We start from the raw sequence: 23,941 nt of genomic DNA, 5'->3' as shown, positions 1-23,941 counted from the left end.
AGAAAAGATGAAAAAGCATAAAAGGACATTTAATGAAAACTACTGAATAAACATTGAATACACTGAAACTGTCAGCCATGCATAAAATAAGAGAGGAGATGAATTATTTGACCCATGTTGTTTATTAGAAGGGGTTTGGATAACTTGTGCATCAGAGGGTTAGTGATGTCATTAATGTACTGTGCAGGAAGAAGGCAGCCTTTGTGTATCAGCAGCAGAGGAGCTGACAGTTTCTAATGACGTCTTGGATCCAGCAGACTTCCATTAGTGCTGCTGCATCTTAAGACGCTTCCACACTGGCTTCTGGCCCGTTTGTCCTGCTGTGTTTTGTCCCATTTTTCTTGTAGTTTCTAAACCTGCATCTGCTGAGTCATAGTAATCAACACAGAGCACACCACTTCTTATGAGCTTAACTGTCGGGTATCATTTCTGGTTTGGATGTGGGTCCTGCTGATACATCTGTTGAAGCTCCACAAATAATAATTATTAAAGAAAATCCTTAAAGGCAGAATGAGGATTCATTTTTTAATATTTAATCAAAAGTCACTGTCAACACATTACTGTTCATTGCATTAGTCCAGACTTGTTACTGGGACGCCAAAAATGTGTACATTGTGGGTAAACTATATACATCTGATCTGTGTTTTCGTGGGAATGTTGAAATTGTCCTTTTGCAATCTTGGACACCAAATTACAGTCAAAAGAGGGAAAGATTTGTACTTAATATTAATTGAAAAAGCCATTTTCTGCAACATAGAGCCTTCAGCCATGATCAGTAAAACTGCTCTTCCACTCTAAAGCTCAATTTATACCTCACTGTTAAATATACAAATCTTTTTTATTGTGTCCTGTACCTTCAGCAGTGAATGGCAGATAAACACACACAAAGAACGACCAGTTAGAGACTGAGAGCAATCAGCTGATAATAAGCCTGAACAACCACCATATGTAATGATTTTAAACCATCAATCAGATAATAACTAACAGCAGTCAGTGTCAGATAACCTCAGTTTAGCACTCTCTGGGTATCATCGGTGGATCAGATGCACACCGAATAAATCATGTAATCATAACGCTGTTGATTCTGTTACAGAAGAAAATTCTTGGTTTGTTGAGTTCCTGTTAGGTGCTGAGGAGAACATACCTTTCTTTTTTTAAACCTTAAATTTGATCAAAATGTTCAGATGAAAAAAAGTCCGACGTCTCTCCTCTTGTATGTGCATTTATGCACGGCATGGCACATCTTCATCAAGTTTGTCAAGTTTATAACTATAGTTTTTAGTTTTTCTGCCTAAATGTCCTGCATGTTTGCTTCAGTAACAGACTCCATGCATGTAAATAATAAATCTGGTCAATAATTAAAGTGTACATAGATTTGGATGAACTCAGCGTCCATCAAGCGTCACTCCTTGGTGTAGTTATCTATGTTTTCAAAGTCCCCAGAGAAACAAGAACAACCTGCGAGCTGCAACCTAAACACTGAAAAGGCCATGGTATGCTAATAGTACAACATGTTATCCCAGAGCTCACCCTCTGAAGAGCAAACGTTCCACTAAAACAAGTTCCCTGTCGACACTATTTTGCAGCAGCATCGTCGCTGCATTCTAGACTTAGCTCCACCCAAGACGTTTGTGTTTGGTTTAAAGAAATGCAAACAAGGCAGGGTGTTTTTTCCCTTTAGCAGAATGTGTATCTGTGGAGCCAGACCTTTACCTTTACACTTAGCCCTGTGAACAGACATCTGGCTTTGTGAGACCAGGTCATTTCTGACCCGAAGAAAACACAAGAGTTAAAACTAGCAAAGTTTAAACAGTGGGGATGTAACAGCACAAGTTTGTTTCCTCAAATCTAATGGTGGAGATGCTGCTGCTCCGTTTGCTCCGTTGCACAGGCACTTATGGTTGTGACTAAGAAAAATGTGTTGTTATTATTGTCTTATTTTAAAATTCTGTGCACCTATGAAGACTTTCCCTGCACAACACGTTCGTGGCCCCGGGCCATCGGTTATCTCTGACCCTCTTTAAACTGTTAATGTTGAATCATCACACTTATTTCCCCTCATCTTTCTTCTCTTTTCTGTTTCCACAGAGTTGAAACAAACAGCAGCGAGGATCAAAGCCGCCCCCCGACACCAGGTCCCAGCACCGTCCCACCGTCCGTCCATCCGTCCACCCCCAAACCCAACCTCCCCTCACCCCTCTCACAGCTCCAGGGCTCTCCAAGGGTTCCTCGCCGGGGTTCTCCAAAGGGTTCTCTGTGGTGTTCTGGACAGCTCCATACGCCTCGGGGCCTCGGACCTTCATGCGTCTCCCAGCGGCAGAGTCCACCCACACCTCCACCCACCACACCACCACCACCACCACCACCACCATGAGCTGTGAACAGGAGTTTGGAGACGGGGCCATGGGAGTCACGCTCACACTGCGCCTCCTCATGCACGGAAAGGTGGGAGATACTCACAACAAGGCTGGCAGCGTTCAATATTTTCTTATTACATAATCCCACGAGAAGAACTAAACCAAGAACACACACACTGTAGTTTATTTGGACTGAATCCCACATACACCATCCTGCCGCACTCACGAGAGCACTAAATGTGAATTAATCCACCACTGAAAATGGTCCTCAATAAAAACAGTTTTCTCCTGTTTGAGTAACTTTTCTTAATAACCACAGTGAGCAGACATTTTTAAGAAATTATTGAGCTTGAAAAGTTGTTAAATTTCTATAAAGATTTCAGAAGGAACCAATGGACCTGCAGCTGAGAACCACAGACATAGCAGGGAAGAATTTAGAGAAGATCTAAAACATTGTTGATTTCTGCATTTTCATGGCATTTTTTGACAGTAAGAAATATACAAAATAATGCCAGCCTCATCCTTTAAAGGGATAGTTCAACCCAAAATGAAAATTCGGTCATTATCTCCTCACCCTCATGCTGATTGAAGGTCAAGTTTAGTTTTTAGTCCACAAAACTCTGCTGGAGTTTCACAGGAAAATGGCAGAAAAATGCATCTGTAATACTCATCAAATATAATCCAAGTTTCCTAAAACCCAGACATGCCGTTCACACTCACACACTCCCCGTTCAGACAGTGTGCATGTGCACGCGGCTCCAAGCCAAGGATCTACTGTGAAGATTAAGGCTAAAAACTCAGTGTAAATGATGTCTTTCAACTCAGCTTGGCATGGTTGAGTTATAGAGGACCTCTCTCCAGCAGTGTTTTGTGGACTAAAAAAACTAAATCCAGCCTTCAATCAGCATGAGGGAGTCGATAATGACTTTACTGTTGTATTATAGAATTATTTAAAAAATCATATATGCTTCTTGTGCAGTGTTTTGTTGAATATCAACCAAATGCATATTTAACTAATTTAACAAATCCAATGGTGTTAACGTGTCATTTCCTGCCTTGTCTTTTTGATGTTCAATTCATTCATCTGTTGCCAGAAAGATGGAGTGAACTGCTGCTTTAACAGTCAACTAAATGACAAAAATGTGACAACAAACAAAAATATAAACCAAGAAACAAAACTGACTTGCCGTGAACAAAGAAGAAAGATTTGATTTTGTTTTATCATGTTGCAGGGTAAAAAAATAACATGTTGGCGACATTCAAGTCTTTTTCACCATCCTGTGCAAATCTGTGACCTAAAAAATCAGAAATCGGGGTGTAATTCATGAAAAAATACTGCTTTTGTTCCTAAAAATAAGAAACAAAGTCAGAGAAGAGTTGGCTGCATAGGAAGTTTTGTGTCTTTCCAGCCTGTCCTCATTTCCAACATGTCAGATACAGCAGCTTGATCAGTGGCCCTGTGTTTGAATCTATGAGGCTGGATGACGCTGACACAGGAGACCAATAGTCAATGTTATCCAAGGATAAAAGATCTGCACCCAAGTCCAGGTGCCACGTTATTCTGTTGCTGAAGCCAGAATGGAAAAATGCCTCTGATACAGTCTAAAATGTGTCATTGTGAATTGATGAGTGTGTGAGTCAATGCACCGATCTGATACCACGTGATGTATTCACACTGAAACCGGACGCTGCCACTTCTCAGCAGCGTCAAACACGCCAAATTTTATAGTCAGTGGAAAAGTAAAACACCAGAATCAGATCAGGTTTCAAGTTTTGTGTTCTTGTAGGTAGTTTGTGGTCAGCAGAAGGTTTCTGGAGTCAGAAGGAGGGAAAATGAATTGTGTATTTTCCAATTGGAGTTGTCTGTGTCTTGGCAGCACTGAAGCCAACACTGCAAACCTGACTGACTGACCAACTGACCGACCAACTGACCGACCAACTGACTGATCAATGGTGTATATATTGTACATAATCTGTGCTGAATTGAACCGTGAATACAAGCACTATGATATGGACTGGACTGTTTTGGGATTGTGGGAAAAAACTCAGATGCATTGGTATCAGATCAGTAATCCAGGGGCGCCACCAGGGGGGTAAAAGTTAGGACGATTCTAAGGGCCCGGGCCTGACAGGGGGCCCTTTGAGGGCTATCAATATTATTTTAATAGTATAATCTATCTAATCTTTCAGGGGGCCCAAGATTTCTGGCGGTGCCCCTGCAGTAATCAGTATTGGCCCGTATTCAAGGCAAGGCTGGTTTATTTCTATGGCACCTTTCAGACACAAGGCAATTCAAAGTGCTTTATGGAAGCATAGAAATACATTAAAATAAAAAGTAAAAAGAACATTAAAAGTAAAAAGAAAAGTTAAAGGCAAGCCAAGAAATAGTTAAAACATGACAGAAATTGCATTTAAAAGACGTGCAAATAAAAATAAAAACATTAGCTGCAGATTATCGTAACACGAAGTTTCATATCTACTTTAGTGTAAAGCTGCAGTAAACAGTCCTGTTTTTAGCCCTGATTTAAATGGGCTGACAGTGTCAGCTGACCTCAGGTGTTCAGGAAGTTTGTTCCACGGTGAAGCTCAGGTATCAGAACATCTCTACATTCAGCCTTTCTCAGATAACCATGACCTGAACAACGGAGAATCCTCACATCTGTCAGTGATGACTCCTTTTTAACTTAAATTATGTTAATGACACTCACTCTTGATAGTTACATTACATATGTTACGATATTTATATAACTAACATAGATCTACTTATTTTAACCCCCCCAAGCAGCTTCTGTGCCTTTATTTTGAAAGTCCTCTTGGACATTATGTATTTAGAATAAGTGAAGTTTCCACAGAGCCCTGCACAAACGTACCTGATAATAAAGAAGGACGTACAGCGTCATAGTTTGAAGCATGCGGCCACTGAGCGAGCTGAGAGTGAGAACGTGTTGCTCTGTCTGTCTTCTGAAGATCACAATAGTAACTTTTTCTGTTTGCATTTTCTCCACAGGAGGTCGGAAGCATCATCGGCAAGGTGAGTTGTAATTTTTACCTTTTAATTCTTTTCTGCAGAGAACCAAATACTGTTTCAGGTCACTGAAGGCAAAAGTCTGACTTAAACTGACCAGCAGAGAGGATTTCTCAGAAGTAAAATCTGATGTTTTTTTATATCAGAACAAATTCAAGCACAGTGCAAATTATTGACTCTAATAATCATCAAATAGATATGATTAGAATAATAATTTTTGCAGCATTAAAATTTACATATCTAATAATTTCTCAGCAACGCCGGCATTAGAAAGTCCTCCCCATTATGAACAATGTATTTAAAAATCCTCCCCATCTTCAGTCTATGGTTTTCTAAAATTGGCATGTCGCTCAAGATAACGCTCACTGTAATCCTACTCCAGCGATATAAAGTTGCCATGAAATATGCATTAATAGTGTGTAAAATTTCCAGTCAGGCCATGTCATTCCAATCTCTACTTACTGAAAAGGAGCTGCTCTCCAGGGATGCGAGTCAATTTTACTGTGGACGTGTTAAATAAACCCCTGTAGGATTTTTATTCCAAATATATCACAGCCAAGTGAAGTGTGATAATGACCATCGCCCTCGCAGCACATTCACTAACCCGCGATTGGGCCTGATTTTCTTTCAGCGTATATTTAGATTTCCCCCCGTCCTCATCATTTACACTGTGTGGTCTATTAGCTCGCAGGCTCTGACATAAAGATGGCATGAAAATTACATCACTGTGTTACAGTTCCTAGTCGGGTCGTGTCAGTCTGCAGTCGCTCCACGGGAGCTGCTCTCCAGGGTTTCTCCGAGCATTAAACAGGCAGCAGAGCAGAGCTGATGCTCCAATCTGGCTTAAACAGGCTCATGTGACCGGGACAGGTGTCAAAATGAGATAACATTAGACAGCCCGGTCCACGTTAAATGTGAGAAACAAACATAATTACTTTATAAATGTTTATGTACCACGGGAACTCTTTTCCTGAGCACATTCCTGCGTCTTTAGTGAAGTCATGTGTCACATTCACAGCATTAGACTCAGGTACCTGTTAGCAGCTGCTGAGAGACTCCGCCGGTGAAGCTGCTCGGGGGCATCCCGCCGGCTGCTGATTAGCAGGCGGAAAGCATCACTGATTTATTTTCTTCTCCTGGAGTTCTCCAGTTGCTCCGGCAGTCTTCTCCTACGATATCAGGAGGTTTCTCCCCAGTGAAAATGCATAAACATTTAAAAAACATTATATAACAAGAGGGACACTTGGAGACCTCCGCCAAGGTCGGTACAGTCTCCTCCTCTGATCTGCAAATCTGCAAACTGCACGTCAATATTGTTGCTTGGTTTTGAAAAAGCATCAAGTAGGAACAGTTTAATTTCTCTGGTGGAGTTTATTGCAGACAATTCACATTTGGATGTGAGTAAGTGTGTAATTAGTTGCATCGTGTGTATTTACGTTTCCATAGCAACACCCTAGTTTGAGAATAAAAAAGAGCCTTATAAAAAATTGTGGCAGTTCTCCCATGAAACCACCGTCCTCGAGTGCTCCATAACTACATAACTACATGTGTAGGCAGCCTCAGAGGATTACTGCTACCCATGAATATAGATATTTATTTTTCATTTATTTCTCTTTATTTAATCTTGAAAGCACTGAGGGCCGTGGAGAGGATACAGAAGGAACACAAGATAAAAGATTAAAACAGATAGATAAATACAAATTAATGAACAACTTAATCAATTAAAACAGGTACAAACAGACAACATGAAGTAATCATATTGCTACAGTTGGTTATGTTTTGTTTGTTACAGAACTAAATCATAAAATAACCATGACATGTCATCAAAGATTAAGGAAATTTGCCAAGTTGAAATATCGACTTCTCTGACTTTGAAATTTCCATACTGGTCTGGAACATCTCTTTTGTTTTTGTCATTTCACATTTATTAGAATTAAAAATTAATGCTGAATGTTTGCTGAATGAGTCAGTGTCTGTTTATAAGTCGTAAGAAATCATTAATAATATTTCAGAAGGAGTAGATGTTTTTCACGGTTAACTTGAGCAAAATGTTGATAAAGTTTGGCAGGTTGTCACTGGAGCGATAAAGTTATAAACAGCTGATCAACTTACAGTGTAAGACTCATATAAGTGTAATGTTGAGTTCGTCTTCTGAGTCTGATGAGGAGGGATGGGATGAAACAACCCACTTCCAGAATAGATCATGTATTAAATAGAAATTCAACATATTTAACACACAGTTCCAGCTCACTATTTGGACTGCAATACTCATTTATGGCATTTATTCCACCAAAGCAAAATGACCTATTTTGCGGTCTTAACCAAAGTGAGGAATAATTTGTGTGTCTGCCTCATGATTTGCATCTGCTTCTAAATTTAACAGGTTGTTCTTTGGCCCGTGTTTCAGCTTTCCACCATGTTCCATGAAAACTGGACAAGTAGTTTTTTCTGTAATCCTACTGACAGTGAGACCAACACTACCAACACTACTACCTCCTTGGTGGAGGTAATAATTTGGGTGACGCTTTGTTTTAAGGACTAATTTTCAAGTAATTTCTTAAGTTTCTTTGACAGAACCATGTAATTATTTAGATTAGAAGGTATGGGTGGACAGCAGGGTCTCTGCAGACGCAGGCACAATAACCAACTTCTAGTCTTGGGTGATGATTGAGAGCAATTGTTTCCATTTGTCTATGCTTTGTTTTTCTGGGGGAAAATCAAGCATAGTTTGACTTTAAGTTGCTTTAAAGTCAGCACACAGCAGGTCAGCTGAAAATGAAATAAAGCAGTTTTTCTAAAGGCAGGGTGTACAATCCAAAATATAGCCAAGTCCAGTCAATCAGACCCTTTTTTGGATCAGGAGAATGTCCCCAACAAACAAATAAACAAATGGAAGAAACCTCAGGAAGAGCAGCAGAGGAGGGACACCTCTTCCACGATGGACAGACGTGCAACAGATGTTTGTCTGTACAGAATAGATAAAGAAAAAAACAAAATCACATACATACGGAAAATAAAGTTTCCAATAATAAATGAAGGATACTTGACAGAATCAGTTCTTTCAAAGAAACTCCTCTGGAAATCAAAACCCGCTTTTAAACTCACCACAACTAGCTAAACTCTGACAACTGTTGTGGATTTTATTTTCTCTATAATTGGCACCAAATTACAGAGCACTTTCCACGAAACTTCCAAGAAACCGTCTGAAAGTCTGCACTGAGCTTTAGCTCCCTAATCCTAACCATACTCAAACCATCTCAGTATACTTGTCGGTTATCTTAAATGCAGGGAGATGAAAACCTGCTCTGTACTTTGTGAGAAGGATTAACAGTGTCATCACTGATCACTCAACATATCTGGTGACGCTGCTGACTGATCCTTTTCATTAGTTCTACATTTAAAACTCCTACCAACTCAGCAGGAACGTCCACGTCCTCAGCTGACATTGCTGTCTTTCAGAGGCTGGAGAGACATGCCAACCAGTACCAACCAGTACCAACCAGTACCAACTATTACCAACCAGTACCAGCCAGTACCAACCAGTACCAACTAATACCAACCAGTACCAGCCAGTACCAACCAGTACCTACTAATACCAACCAGTACCAGCCAGTACCAACCAGTACCAACTAATACCAACCAGTACCAGCCAGTACCAACCAGTACCTACTAGTACCAACCAGTACCAGCCAGTACCAACCATGTCATGCTAGCTTGTCAGGAAGGGGGTAAATTTTGGCGAGGGAAAAACTGACATAATCATTTTCAAAGGGGTCCCTTGTCCTTTCACCTCGAGATATCTGAATCAAAATAGGTTCTATGGGTTCTGTTGATTAAATGCACATTTTAATTTAGACTAGTTTAGACTTATTTATTTATTTATTTTATTTATTATTTATTTATTTACTTATTAGACTAGTCTAATAGTAAATAAACACTAAGAAAGCAGTTAAAATTGAGCACAATTTATTAATTGATAATGATTAAATCAGTTGAGAAAAAACTGTATTGAGAGCCATTTGAAGCCGTTAATCACAGAGTCTGCAGGCAAACGATCACTCACCAAAAGCTGACGTAAGCTGCTAGCCTGACGCAGTGTGGCTAACATTAGCAGTGCTAGCAGCAGCGGCGGCTGCTCTGCTTGCAGGTTAATGTCCGTGTCTGTGCTGAATGTGGTCACATGTTGCTCCAGTCGAGTGGTTATATATCAGTTTATTCTGTCACAGGCAACATTCAACCTTATTCCCATTTTCTATATCAAAATACTGCCAAACCGCGCTGGTTTTATGAGTCGTTATCTGTCTTTACTGATTACAACATCTGGGGTGTGGTGGGCCACTGGGGTATATGTGCTGGGTGAGAGGGGCTGCTGTCTGATGGGGCCACAGCCCTGACTAGTGGCAGGTGGTTTCATAAGATCTATCAATAACTGTAATAGTTTAACTGACTCGTATTTCTGGTACTGACTAGGGATGGTGGCAATGTTTCATCTTATTTGCGACTTAAGTATGACTTGGGCCAAGTCATGTGACTCAAGACCCACACCACTGAGATATAAATAGTTGACCTGTATATATTTATATGTATACGACTTTTATATGGCACATACTGTTGATCTGCCTTCTCTCCTAAAGATCTGATGCCTCTCTACTGAAATAGAAGAAAAATGGGAGGGGAGGAGTTGAAGAGGTTCAAAGTGGTTCACATGATTGTTTCCTTGTCTGCTCTTGTGATAAATCTGTATTCTTTATTTTACTGACTTTATTACACAGTGTAAACTCTCATAACAGTTTAGAGACGAGTGTGATCCTGCATACAAACCAGATTTGTGTTCTTTGTCTTTTCACAGAAAGGAGAAACAGTGAAGAGAATACGAGAAGAGGTAAGACCCCTCCACCCACCCCCATCCTGCACATTCTGTTGCTCTCTCCTATCTCTTATTAATGCTTGATAACCCTTCAAATGCAGCTCACATGTATCCTGCTAATTACAGAATACTGAGCAAATACACACTAAAACTGTGAGAAGCAGGAAGCACGAGCACCGTTTAATCTTTACACACAATAGCAGCTTGAAAATCAACTGAATCCATCATCATATATTCTGTTAGTGCCTATTTCTGCTGTAATTATGCTGTACATGAAATGTGCTTTTATCAAAGTCTTCACCACAGATTTCAGTAAGAGTAGAATCTTGTCCTGCTGCATATAGATTCACATCATATTCATCTATTTTTAGAAAGCAAGTTAAACATCTGAAGGTGTATTTTGTATTTTTGGCCGCCTGCTGTGATGTTAGCCTTGCTGACGTTTACATCTTTAGCTGTCTTTGCTGTCAGCCGCCTGTAAAATAGCAGCTCGGCTCGGAGCTGTAAGTGTGGAGCTTCCCTATGGAATATCTGTCCTCTCCACGTTCCATCGTTTCAAGGAAGCAGAGATGCAAATAGAGAGAGAGAGGCAGAAAGTGAGAGTTACGTAGAGAGCCAGAGGGACGATGAGAAACAGTAAGATAGAGGAAAAAAGTGAAACTGAGGGCTTTTAAATGACAGCAAACTCAAGATGCAGGAAGCAAGAAACTGGGAGGCAATCGATGTGCAATCTTCCCAATCCATGTTCATTTTGTCAAAGAAAGCCCAAAAATATTTGTCGACCTTTTTCGACAATGAAAATTAGCCTTGTTTGGTTTTGACTTTCGGACTTTTCAGTTTGATCTGACCCATACTAAAACAAAGTCCTTGCAGGAACATATCTTGTAGATGCCAATGTGTGCTGGGCCACATTGAGGGACTGCCCTAAGTACTGACATCCAGTGCGTTCAAGTGGATAAATACGTCCTTATTGACATGCCAGTGACATTATACATCTATGTGCAAAGCAAAAAGAAGAAGTCACAACAACAGGCAAAATAAATTGTCATGTATGTAGTAGCTCTGATGTCCTCAGATGTGCTCTGCCTCAACTCTGTGTGACAATCTCCTGATGGACAGACAGCTTCACCTGTTGAAAAATGAACCACTAACTAGCTGCTGTTAGCTAGTTAGCTTAGTTGGCCATGCAACTAGCAGTCCTATTTGTGGCTGACTCACTCTGGACTTGGAGCTCAGAGCACTGAGTGAGTGCATACTTGTCAACATTGGAATTAAAAAAAAAAAAAATGACACCACTTTGCTTTGACATTTTAGCAATGTTGCACTAATGTCAATATATGAAGTACAAGAGACATCATAGGACATTTAACAGACATCGTACCGATATGACTGCAGCATTGAATTTACAAAGTTACCATTAGTTATGTTGCTGCTACGTTGTTGAAACATTACAATGCAACATGCAACAGGTATTCTATGGTCTACGGCCTCTGCTGGATGTTTCCTGTACTGAACCATGGTTCAGTTTGTTTCTACTATGAAAACTTTTTTTGGAGGGTTCTGACATTCTGACCAATCACAGGCCGTTCTGGCACGCTATCACCAGAACCGCAAAAAGTAAAAACAATGCACCAAAACAAAGTGAGTCACGTACACACATAAAAAGATGCAACCTGTTCTCATCCCTACTCATTAAATACCAATACAGCTGCACAAGGTACACTTTAGCATCTGTATGAGGAGCACCGGGCCGTCCATTCACTCCAGTTTTAACCCACTGCTGGTACTACAAGACACTCTGAGCGTTGAACCTTCTGACGCTGCTTTGTCACACCCTTAAGCGTTCCATACTGATGCACAAGTTACCCTATAGTGGCTCATTTGTGTGCCAGTGTTGTCATCCATCTATGTGCAAAACAAGAAGAAGAAGCCACAACAGGCAAAATGGATTCTCATGGATACAGTACAGTACATACATTCTCAGATGTCCTCCGGCTGCTCTGCCTCAGCTCTCTATGAGAGTATCCTGATGGACAGATAGCTTCACCTGTTGCTAAATGAACCATTAACTAGCTGCTGTTAGTTAGCTTAGTCTGCAGTGCAACTAGGAGTCCAAATGTTAACAAAGGTTAACATTGTGAAACAGTTGGCTTGAAAAGTCTGGTGTGCCTCTTTAAACCATTAATGAGTACCGTGTGCATCTGTATGAGTTGCCGAGGTGTGGTGCCAAAATGTTGGTATCTGACAGGTTCAGAAGAAGAAGGGGATGAGAGACCAAATGCTTAATTGACATTTGGTCTGATGACTTTGTCATCTGGAAAAAAAACTTTGACATTTGTCAATTACTTCACAAGAGGAAAGTAAAGGGAGACGCAGCTAAAGTGATTATGACAGGATGTAGGTATGTCATGTGTTCTTTACAGTGCTTGCATATTGAAATAAACTACTGACCAAGATCAAATGAATGCAACAACTTTTGTTGTTGAACTTTGGTTCAGACCTTCAGGTTTGAGAAGAAGAAGACCCTGAAATAAAATAAAAAGCGGCCTTTTTAAATGAAAACTGTCACGAAAAGTAAATGATAATGTCAGAGACGGACAAACAAAGTCTAATTTGCAGAATAAGAATGCAGATATATAAATTAAGCAAAAACAAACATTTGTCAAACATGATTAACAAATTTTGTTTTACAATAATGAGACAAAAAATTTCACTGATGAAAACCAGTCTAAAATGTCTTCTTGATGTTGACTAATGGTGCATCACTTTCCAGGTTTCCACTTGTGGAGGCAAAGAGGGGTTTGTGTGATTTTTTTTTCAGTCTGGAACTCAGTTTTCCACTTATTTCAACACCACATACATGCAGGGTGTAACTAACAAAAATTAAATTATTATTTGATTTAAACTACTATATAGCATATTTTCATTAAGAGTCGGCAGCCAGGTCGCTCAGCTGGTAGAGTCATGTGCCCCGTATACTGAGGCTGTGAGTCCTCTGCAGCAGTCGTGGACCTTTGCTGCATGTCCTCCCTCCACTCCTCCCCCCTTTCCTGTCATATCTTCAGCTGCACTGCCTCTGAGGTCAGACAAATATTTTAAATATCAAATACACTAAATCAAAATCAGGTGACAAAATGAACACTGGGTCTAATCCTTTAGTACCTTCTCCTGCTGTTTGCTTGACTAATTCCTGTCTCAACACTCCTACATTTGCTCTCAGGTGGCTTGCTGCAGCTAAATGAATACTTAAACATGTGGATCTATAACTTCAAATGTTCTGTGTTCATCTCTCTGAATACAGAACGCAGGCGCATCAGCGTTAATGTATGCAACACCTGACATGAATGCTAGAGAGAGTTTCATACAGGTTTAAAGAGAGCAGAGACGTCCCTGCTCTCTTTAAACCTTCATGAAACTCTCCCAGAGGAGAGTTACTGTAAAGCCAAGATTATCCTCATCCAAACATAAAGATAGAAGACATGAAGTCAGAGTGTAATAGAGGAATGTATCTGTTGGAGCAAGATGGCTGCCATATTACATTGGAGAAACAAGGATGAGGTCCCTGCAACACAGGGAAGGCAAAATAAAAACCTCTGTGCCAGTACAACAGACCCATAAAGTGGAGTTAAATATGTAAGAAAAAGATTAAATTCAGTTTTTCTTTAACTACAGTGAGGAATGGGGCTCAAAATAGGTCACAGATCTGCTTCCGGTGTGTTTCGACAAGAAAACAATACTGCACTGTTTTAATGAGCCTAAATTTACTCAGTTTAGTTCCCTACTCGCCTGGAAAAATGTTAAATAATAACCCACAAACATGTTCTGGAGGGAGAAATTATTTTAGAACTGCGTCTCCTCAGAGAAATAGTTTGAAGATGACTGCACATGAATCAACACTCCAGAGAGCGGGAGGGAAAAGAGGCAGAGAGGGAGGGAGGCAGGAGTTGTGTTTCCGTTCTTCTGTCAGGGGAATTTTAAGTTAACTTGTGAAACACCACAAAAAATAAAAATGTGAATCAAGCCAAGTTTAAAAGAATCAGTTGGCCTCCAGAATGAAAGAAAAACATCCAGCAGAGGCATTAAGAACTGATGAATATGCTTTCATACAAAGATCTGGAGATATTACATGGTGATATTTTAATATTCCATATTAAATATGAATATCTTAGTAATGTTTTTGGATGCTTTCACATATTACCTGTTTGGTTCAGTTCAAACAAGCTCTGAGCTGAGATGAAAGCTGTCAAAGACGCATGTTAATATCGGATGTAAATGACCACCAGGTCAGCGGTGGCATTGTGATCCGATAACTAACATCACTTGATGACATCTCTTGTAAAGGCCAACGTGTCCTGGGCTCTTAATAACTGACGTCCTCCATGTTTAAGAGGAAGTACATGCTCATTTTTGTGCCAATGGCGTCATACATCAATGTGCAAAAAGAAATAAAGACACCACAACAACAGGCAAAATGGATTCTTATGGATGCAGTACGTACACTCTCTGATGTCCTCCGGCTGCTCTGCCTCAACTCTCTGTGACAGTTTCCTGATGGACAGATAGCTTCACTTGTTGCTGAAATGAACCAAGCTAACTAGCTAACGACAGCTAGTTAGCTTAGTTAGCCATGCAACTAGGATACCTAATGCAGGTGACTCACCCCAGACTGGGAGCTTAGAGCACCAGGGAGTGCATACATGTTACACTGTATTTGTACCTGATTCACCCCAGACTGAGAGCTCAGAGCACTGAGGAAGTGTATACTTGTCAACATGGAATTTGAAACAAAGAGAAATTTTCCAGCACCTTGCTCCGGGCTTCCCACAACCCCTACCACATTTTATTGCATACAGCAAAGCCTCCCCCCATTCAGTGAAATACTTGCACAAACTTTAAGCTTTCTTTGGCAGGTACGTCCCTCTCATGATCATCCATTCGTGCAGCAGCAACAAGTAAAGCTGTTATCCATCAGGAAACTCCCTATTGTTCCTTATTAGGAACTTTTTGTCGATAGATTGTGTTTTAATAATAATAATCAGAGTACCAGTTTGATAAGTTTAGTATATTTTGAAACTGAGTCTTTATTAATTGGCTAGGTGAATTTAATGCAGAGTCCTACGATTCAATTTAAATGTTGATTATTTCTGATGGCCAAAATTAATAATAAACCTACAAACATATTTTGGTGTTGTGTTAAGGCTGCAAACCCCAACGCTGTAAATGGCAGAGTTAAGGCAGAGCAGCCGGAGGACATCAGAGGGAAAACTTAGAAAACATTTTCCAGTGTCACCAAAATCAGTGAATCAGATGCACTCCTCTCCAGCCACATTTACTGTTTTTCCAACCTTATTCTTGTCTCATTTGTGGTTTCAAAAAAAGTAAATTCATCAAATTAATTGACATTTGGTCTTTGCAAACAGAAACAGTGTCGTGCTCATAGAACGGGGAAATGAGATCCTATCACAAGTGGCTGCTTGAAATGCATTTTAATACCAGGTGTAAACAGACTCTAAACAGAACACACCACTTGCAAATGTTTGGTCTGAACAACAACTGAACCTCATGTCTTTGCATTAACAAGCAGGTGTACAGACGTTTTCACCCCTGCAATACTAAACTAAAACTTAACGTGAAACTACAAAACAACAAAAAACACAACAACCAACCAACCCTGAAATAATCACTTTATTAAACATTTTAACTTATGTATCACCTCTATGGAGAGAGTTGTGGAGAAGAAGCAAACAAGAGAGGCAGAGGAAGAGAGAAAGAGAGGGAGACAAAGGTAAAGAAGATGAAAAGAAAACAGATTGTCTTTGCCTGAGCATTTCTCTCTGACAGCGTAACTCACAGAGCAGGAGGCATGAATATTTAAATGGATATTTGCCTCTCAAGGACAAACCACAACACTGGATATACAGTTAGACTGGATTTATAAGCTGCGTCTTCCTCTCATTACTCTTCTTTATTCTCCAACATGCTCCCTCCCTGCTCAAACACACACACACACACACACACACACACACACACACACACACACAAACCATCGTTTTCACTTTCTCTAATGAATTGCAAGTGGGATCCAGTGTTTCAAGGCTACGTTTTCACACAATGCCAGGTTTCTGAAGAGGCTTTTGGCACAAACTCACCACATTGTCTCGCTCTCACACACACACTTGCACACAAGGAAGAGGACACAGCATGTAATAAGTCCCCTTTCATCAAGTCAATAAAAGCACTGATGTCAGGTTGTAGCTCTTCATAACGGCTTTACACACTTAACACACACCTAGACATGCAAACATACTTAGTAACACACAAACTGTCTTTCTCTTTCTGCCTCACACACACACATACACACACACATACACATACACACACCCTGGCAGCATGACTCCCTAATAGAGCAGAACAGAGCAGAGTAATCTAGTTGAATGACATGGCTGTTCATCCTTCCTCCGCTGCAAATGAAGAGTAATGAAGACAACAGCAGCACGCTGCAACAGCAAGACAGCATCCTGCTGCACATCTCACTCATGAGGATGGGAGGAGCAGGAGAGAGGATGGAGGACAAGGAGGAAGAAGTCAGAGTGGAGGGGAAACACTTTTCTCATATGAACAATACCCCGACCAACTGGAAATAAAGGCGGTGGAGTTGGTTAGAGTGCAGGAGGCAGAAAAGACGCTGTGAAAATCCTTACTGTCAGAAGTTCCCGCATCACATCATTTCTCCAGTTAGAGGACTTTTTTTGTTTGCATCTTTATCCATTTTTGCTTCAGTCACATGACGACGACTACACACGACGTAGAACGTCATCAACACTCCCACCTGTTTGATGTGAATTCTCTTTGCTCTCTTCACAAGTGAATCAGTTGGACATTACCAAAAGTTTGTAGTGAATGTGTGAAAGAATCAGAATCAGATATTTTTCATCTGATGGAGTTGATGTCTATATTCACAAAAAATATAACCATTAGGAGGTTGGACTGTTACAAGGTTTAAAAAACCCTCAAAGTACCATTTCATCCCAGAATGAGTGATATAACTTTACACTGCAAAGAAACAGCTTTGTTGTTTCCCTTCAGCCACCCACAACAAACCAATGAAGACGACTGTTCCTACCACCAGAAGATCTCACGACATCTCACAGCAATCAACACACATATTTACGTTATAATTTTCCCAGCAGTCGGTGAATTTCGGTGTGTTGGGTTCTTTTAGATTGTACAGGTGCTGCTATTTTCGTGTCCACCATCAAAAGCCTCAGTTTGCTTTGCTTTCTCAGTCCGTCAAAGTTTAAAACCTGTTTTCTTTTTTTTTTAAAAAACTAAAGAAGTAATTGAGCTCCAGAAGACAGGAAGCGGAGGGAAGAATTCAACAGTGGGATGAAGGAAAGAATAGAGGGAGGAGAGAGGGACGGGAGGGCTGGAGAAGGTAATTGATAGGAGAGGGGTTAAGGAGGAGGATCAGGTGGATATAGGGGTGATAGATAGAGTGATTGTAAGACAGTCAGATGGATGAGTGGATGAAGGGGGGAAGTATCGATAAATTAATGATAATGAGGCTGATTAGATAAAAGGATAAAAGCAAGGGAGAGATGAATGAACGAACGAGCGGTGAGGAGAGGGGTAATTGAGGAGGGATGGATAATGAGGGTGATAAAAAAGAGGGAGAGACTGATGAAGGCGATGTCAAGGAGGACGGAAAGATGGATGGAGGGCATAGATAGATAGATAGATAGATAGATAGATAGATAGATAGATAGATAGATAGATAGATGAGAGACAGAGACATAAGCAAACAGATAAAGCAGGAGAAGGAGACGCCAGCTAATGTCTTTTTATTCAGATAATAAATGACGAGAGAGCAGCAGAAAATTATTCCTTCACTGCTTTATTGCCAGTCGCTGTACAGAAGGTACAACACACACTCGGTCTCACTCACACACACACACACACACACACACACGCTCCTATAGAGAGAGAGCATATTTATTCTATTCTCACAACGATGAGAGGAGACTGCAGTCTGTAGAGGATGAAATGAGGGACAATAGGGGTGAGTCTCACTAATAAACGCACACTAAACCTCGACAGTCACACACCAAGTATGACTATATGTTTTCAAAGTGTTTTTTTCCAGGCTGGTAACCAGGCATCTGCTTTTGGTCATCATCTTTTGAGATTTCTGGTGGATTTAAGCTCGCTCTCTCTGTGTGCGGGATCTGCTGTTGAAGTGAGATGAGCCTCAAACCGCCAAAAACATTGTCAGAACTGAATTTATAATCGCCAATGCAGCCGCCATAATTCTCGAGCAGAAAAGAGGCAGTAAAAAGGTACGGAGACAAAAAGTCATGCCAAAATAGATAAAAACTTTGAACTTTGAGCAAAATATAGTAGGACATGGCATAGTATTTGCACTGAATTAAGATCACAGACAACCTCTGCAATTATTACAAATTACTGGAGGTCCCCAGGTAACTAAGGCTGTAAGAAAGTATAGGTATCGATAGCGTTGCTGTTTTCTGAATCAAATAGCTTGTCAGTAGCTTTGCTCTTTTATTGATCAAGTAGTGCAGTGGTGTCCACACAAGCTACATCTTCCTGAGCATTTCTGAAAAGCAGCTCTCTAAGTAAGAAAATATGATGGTGACATCACGTACCGATCCTTCTCTCCCATCCCTGCTGCTACATCCATGCTCCATCTATCTACCTGTGAGTGTGTGTTCAGTGATAGAGAGATCAGCTGTAAGTGAAACAGACAAGGCTGATGGCAGCAAGACAGTGATTCACCCAGTGACACACACACACACACACACACACACACACACACACACACACACACACACACACACACACACAGCACTCGATCACCATCTATAAAACAGAGAAGAGGACTGATGATTTGAGGTTGAAAAGAATATGTGGAGCTGAGATTTTCTTTCTTTCTGAATACTCTGATCTGTGTGTTATGTGACACTAACAGCTGAAGGAACGACCAGGTTTTCAATATAAAACACCTCTTACAGGCTCAAAGTCACGGTAGAAGCACAAAAATCAGGGGAAAAAATTACCCAACCAACAAAGTCTGAGCAAATCAGCATCCTCAGGTGGGCAAAATGCTTCTGGTTGGACAGGAAGTCATGTGAGAGACAAATAAAAAAATACTGTGTTGCAGATGTGATGTGCCTAATGGAGTCACAGACTACAGCTGCTTTCACTCCTAACTTACCTTGGTTTGGTTACGGTCAAACAGCTGAACTGAAACCATTTGAAAAGTGGACTCTGGTGTGATGCATTTAAGGTCCGAAAGCAAAACCACAGGACTTTGATAGCAGATGTGTGATTTGTATCGTGATAGCTTAAAAAAAAAATCCAAAATGGAGAGTGCAATGTCAGTTTCATGTGGGGTCGAGCTGAAGTGGAGGGAAACATGAAAGGCCAGATAAAAAAAGTTTACATTTTCTACTGAGGAATAATAAAATCCTCCTGTTTTTCTGGAGCAGCCTCGTCTCGTCACCAGACTTTGAATCTTCTCTGTTTATCTAAACTCCTCCTAACTCACACTTCAATTTTCTCCTGACACCCGTCCTCTCCATCCATCCATCCTCGTACGGTTATTACTGCACCTTCTCTATATCTTCACCTTCTCCTCTTATTTCTCCTCAAATATTTGCACCACCTTGTCTCTCTTCTCCTCTCCGTCTCCTGATCCTTTCCCTCACTTTCCTGTCCTCCTCCTCCTCCTCCTCCTACCCTTCCTCATCTTCCTTTTAATGAATCTCTTTCCTCTCCTCTCCTCTTCATTTCCTGGGCTTGAATCACCTCTTCCTCCATCCTCCATCCTCCTCCTCCTCATCTTAATCTTTCTCTCCCTAATCTCCCCACCACCTTTTCATTTCCTCCTCTGGTCTCCTTCCTCCCCCCGTCCTCCTCCTTTCCTGAAACCCTCAATTTACTACATTGCTCTTCTCATCTGCTTGCCTCCTTCCTTCCTTCCTTCCTTCCTTCCTTCCTTCCTTCCTCTCTCCTCCCTCTTCCAGCCTCCTTGTAATCCCTCTCTCCTCCTGCATCACAGGTGAATCTCCTTTAGGGAGCTTTAGGGAGCAGCGTGGGGAAAAACGGTTCTCCTCCTCTTCTCTTTCTCGGCCCACATATCCCTCCCACCCCCACTAATGTGTTTTCTCTCTCCTCTGTTCCTCCCCCTCCCCCGTCCTCCCTCCATTAACCTCCATCTTCCCTCCCTCCATCATAACTCACCTCCACTCTGCTCCCCACCTGCCTCCCTTCCCTCCCGATTATTTCCTCATTTCCCCTCCCTTGCATTATCCCCTCATCCCTTTCCTTACCTCCCTCTTTTCCTCCCTCAAAATAATTTCCCCCAATCCCTCCCCTCCCCTTCCTCCCTCCCCTCCCCTCTCCCTCCCTCCCTCCCGTGTTCCTCCATCTCTCTGGACCCACAGAGCAGCGCAAGGATCAACATCTCAGAGGGCTCCTGTCCGGAGAGGATCATCACCATCACAGGGCAGACGGACTGCGTGTTCAGAGCCTTCACCATGATCACGTTCAAACTGGAGGAGGTAGACAACACACACACACACACACGCGCACACCCCCACACACACCACACACACACACACACACCCCTGTGAGGTCCCGGTGGTGTTCCCGAGCTGCTCTGAGTGAAGTGCGTAACCTTTACTTCCTCTACAACACGGCTTCTCCTGGCAGGGAGCCATTTATTATATGTCTAATGGGATTGTCTGACCTCACACACACTCATACAAGAGAATGTGCTCTACAGCATGTACACACACACACACACACACACACACACACACACACACACATACACACACACACACACACACACACACACACACACTCGTACAAACACCTATAAGTGTGTGTTTCTCAGGAGGATTCGACATGGCTCTCTATCTGTACATCTCTATTTTCTTCTTTCCTTCCCTCCTTTATTCCATTAAACTGAGATGAAAACATACAATAAAAAATATTTAAGAAATTTTCCCTCCATGTAAACTTATTAAATTAAGTTTTACAGACCTGCTCCTGGCAACAAAAGTATAATTAACGTTATTTATGGTACCATTAATGCAACTCAAAACACTTGGGTTAGGATGGGGAAGATGGTGGTTAAAGTTAGAATCCCAATGATTTCAGTCAACTGGGCGGCACCTGTGGTTTCCATGGTAACTGCAAGTGCGATACCACAGCAAACACATGGATGTGTTTACAGTGCAGCCAAACAAACTCAGGTTTAAAAAAGAAGTCAGACAATAAGAACTAAACTCAGTGGTATATGCAATATGCTTCTTCTGGTTCTTTCACAATACAAGCCACATCCATGTGTGTCCAGGGGCAGGTTTTAACAAAGACAGACTTTGACCAGGATGTAACAGATGTTAGACTTCAAATAGACGCCTAAATTATTGTTATCTTCTGAGGCAGCTGGATTCATGAGATCACAAGATTACACGACAATCCATCTTGCTCCGAGCTATCCGGATATGTCCGCACCAGAGGTGGGACACACACGGGACTACCGGCAGCTACGGCCGTGGTTTCAGGCTCAGTGTCAGGTTAAAGTTAATCTGTTGCACAAAGCAGTTTTGTTCTTGACTATCTTAAGTAGGACTGTGGTACAGTGCAATCTGGGTAATTCTGGGTAAATTCAGACCTTTTTCAAAATAAAAAAATGGCAAAACGAGTGACTGCAGACAACCACTCAGCTCTGTTTACTGTAGCAGATAATATGTCTTTTGTAGGAACTCAACAGTTTTCATATTTGTCTCCATAACAGTGTTAGCAAACCACAAAGTTTAAACCACGTTTTCCTCTTTTTTTGTTGTTTGGTGCTACTGATCAGTTTGTGGCATTGATTGTTACCATGGTAATGTCAGTTATAAGCCTGGCTCAGCCTGAGGGCAAGGTGTACAGACTGATCTATGAGAAAAATTAAGACTACAGACTGATCTAAATTATCTTTGTGAAACCACAGTTGAAGCATTTTGTGTTTAAATACACTGCTTGGATAAAATCAGTAAAAAAGAGTTCTTGTTGATGATACAAGGTGAAATCTAACAATTTAACAAGAAGCATCCTGCAGGTTTGTACATCTAGTTCACACGAACACACTCTATCTGCAGCTAAATATTCTTCAAAGCCACATAACTTTATTTTAATGTCTAGCTGAGATCCCAAAGATATTACAGTATATTACAAGTATGAGGAAATATGTATACGATTATGCACAATACATCTATAATATTCTCATTTAATAGGTTAAAGCAAGACAAGAAGAAGAAAATTCTAAATGAAATTTGATGATTTACTTAAGGAGAATTAGTGCGGCTCCATGTGGGCCGAATTACACCAAAGTGGTTTTGGCTGCAGAGGATCGGAGTGTCTTGTTGACGTTTGAGAACACGTCGCGTGCTGAGAAATTAAATCCAGGCAGCTGGTATTTAAATCTTAGTGATCCTAATGGAAGAAAACGAGATGGAAATAAAATGTGAGGAGGAGCAGATAGAGGCGGAGAGTGGACAGAGATTTAGAGAGCGGCAGGCGGGGTCGCTGAAAGGATTAAAAAAATATATGAGAAGAGGAAAGTGAGAGATGAAGGATGGAAGATGAAGAGGGCATACAAGGGATGAGAGGGAGGGAGGAGAGGAGTTTAAAGAAAGGTTCAGGGGAATGAGGAAGAGATACAGAGATAACGAAACAGTAGGTGCTATATGAAGTTAATGAGGTTGAAAAAAGACATTATTAGAAAGAGGTGTGAAAAGTGTGATCAAGTGATTAAAAGAGTGTAATCAGAGAGAGTGTGCAGCATCAATCATAACCTACGAAGTACAATACTGAGTACAACCAGCTGCAGAGAGAAATCAAAGTATTCAGTGTAAACACGACATCCTCAGCATCATGTCGAGCAGGCAGCCATTAGTCGTGACGCCATCTCATTTAACAAATGTGTAAAAGTCAATTATGGTGTTTAATTAGTCTCAAAACCTGCACACATAAAAAGCAACCATGTGCACGTGAAACAAGTGCCCAGAGCAGCATCCAGGAGTCATGGTCTGCGACTTGGACTTTAACATTGATGGGGAAAAAAATGTGTTTTGTGCTGTGAAGTGGTGTTGAGGGGTGGGGTTCAATGTTTTCCTGAAAAATACACATTTTCTATCCAGAAGCTATATATAGCTATAACAGAAGCTAACTGTCCTGATGTATGTGGGCTCCAAACCTGACTACTTCAGTGTATTATCTGGTGGTGTTAATAATTGTTGAGGCAGGAGAACAGCACTGCAACATTATAAAGAACATAATATAAACTGTGCACGGCACATGCAGCTTAACCTTTGTTGCAGCTGTGAGGATGAAAGTTTATTGTCAATCATCTGTCACTGTCTGACTGAACAGCCACATTGAAGTGACATTTTACAATTCTTATTATAAACAAAGGAAATTCATTAAAACAAGTTATTTGGTGTTTTCAAAGTCATGATATAGAGCTGAGACAGATTCTACATTCTGTTCACGTTGAGCGCATCAGACAGCTCGCTCTGTGCGCACTGCAATGTTCAACATTGTAGGTTTAATAAATTTAAAAGTTAAAAAGCAAAACTCTACAAAAGCCATCAGTCACTTTGTGTGAGAACTCTGTTTATA

The 23,941-nt window shown here is 41.0% G+C and overlaps 1 protein-coding gene across 1 annotated transcript in view; it reads left to right on the top strand.

Moving 5' to 3' along the window:
- Window positions 1-23,941, top strand: part of pcbp4 (poly(rC) binding protein 4) — a 183,758-nt gene that overhangs the window by 99,590 nt on the left and 60,227 nt on the right. The window contains exons 3-6 of the mRNA XM_084742093.1: window positions 2,089-2,445; window positions 5,365-5,388; window positions 10,232-10,264; window positions 20,713-20,829. Coding sequence (XP_084598219.1) covers window positions 2,302-2,445; window positions 5,365-5,388; window positions 10,232-10,264; window positions 20,713-20,829 — 318 coding nt within the window. The 5' untranslated portion in view covers window positions 2,089-2,301. The remainder of the gene's footprint in view (window positions 1-2,088; window positions 2,446-5,364; window positions 5,389-10,231; window positions 10,265-20,712; window positions 20,830-23,941) is intronic.

This window comes from Lutjanus erythropterus, chromosome 2 (genome assembly GCF_056507025.1).
Source record: "Lutjanus erythropterus isolate fLutEry1 chromosome 2, fLutEry1.hap2, whole genome shotgun sequence".
NCBI classification, from domain to species: Eukaryota; Metazoa; Chordata; class Actinopteri; order Lutjaniformes; family Lutjanidae; genus Lutjanus; species Lutjanus erythropterus.
Note: the sequence above shows the minus strand (reverse complement) of the source record. Positions and strands in the feature narration are given on the sequence as shown.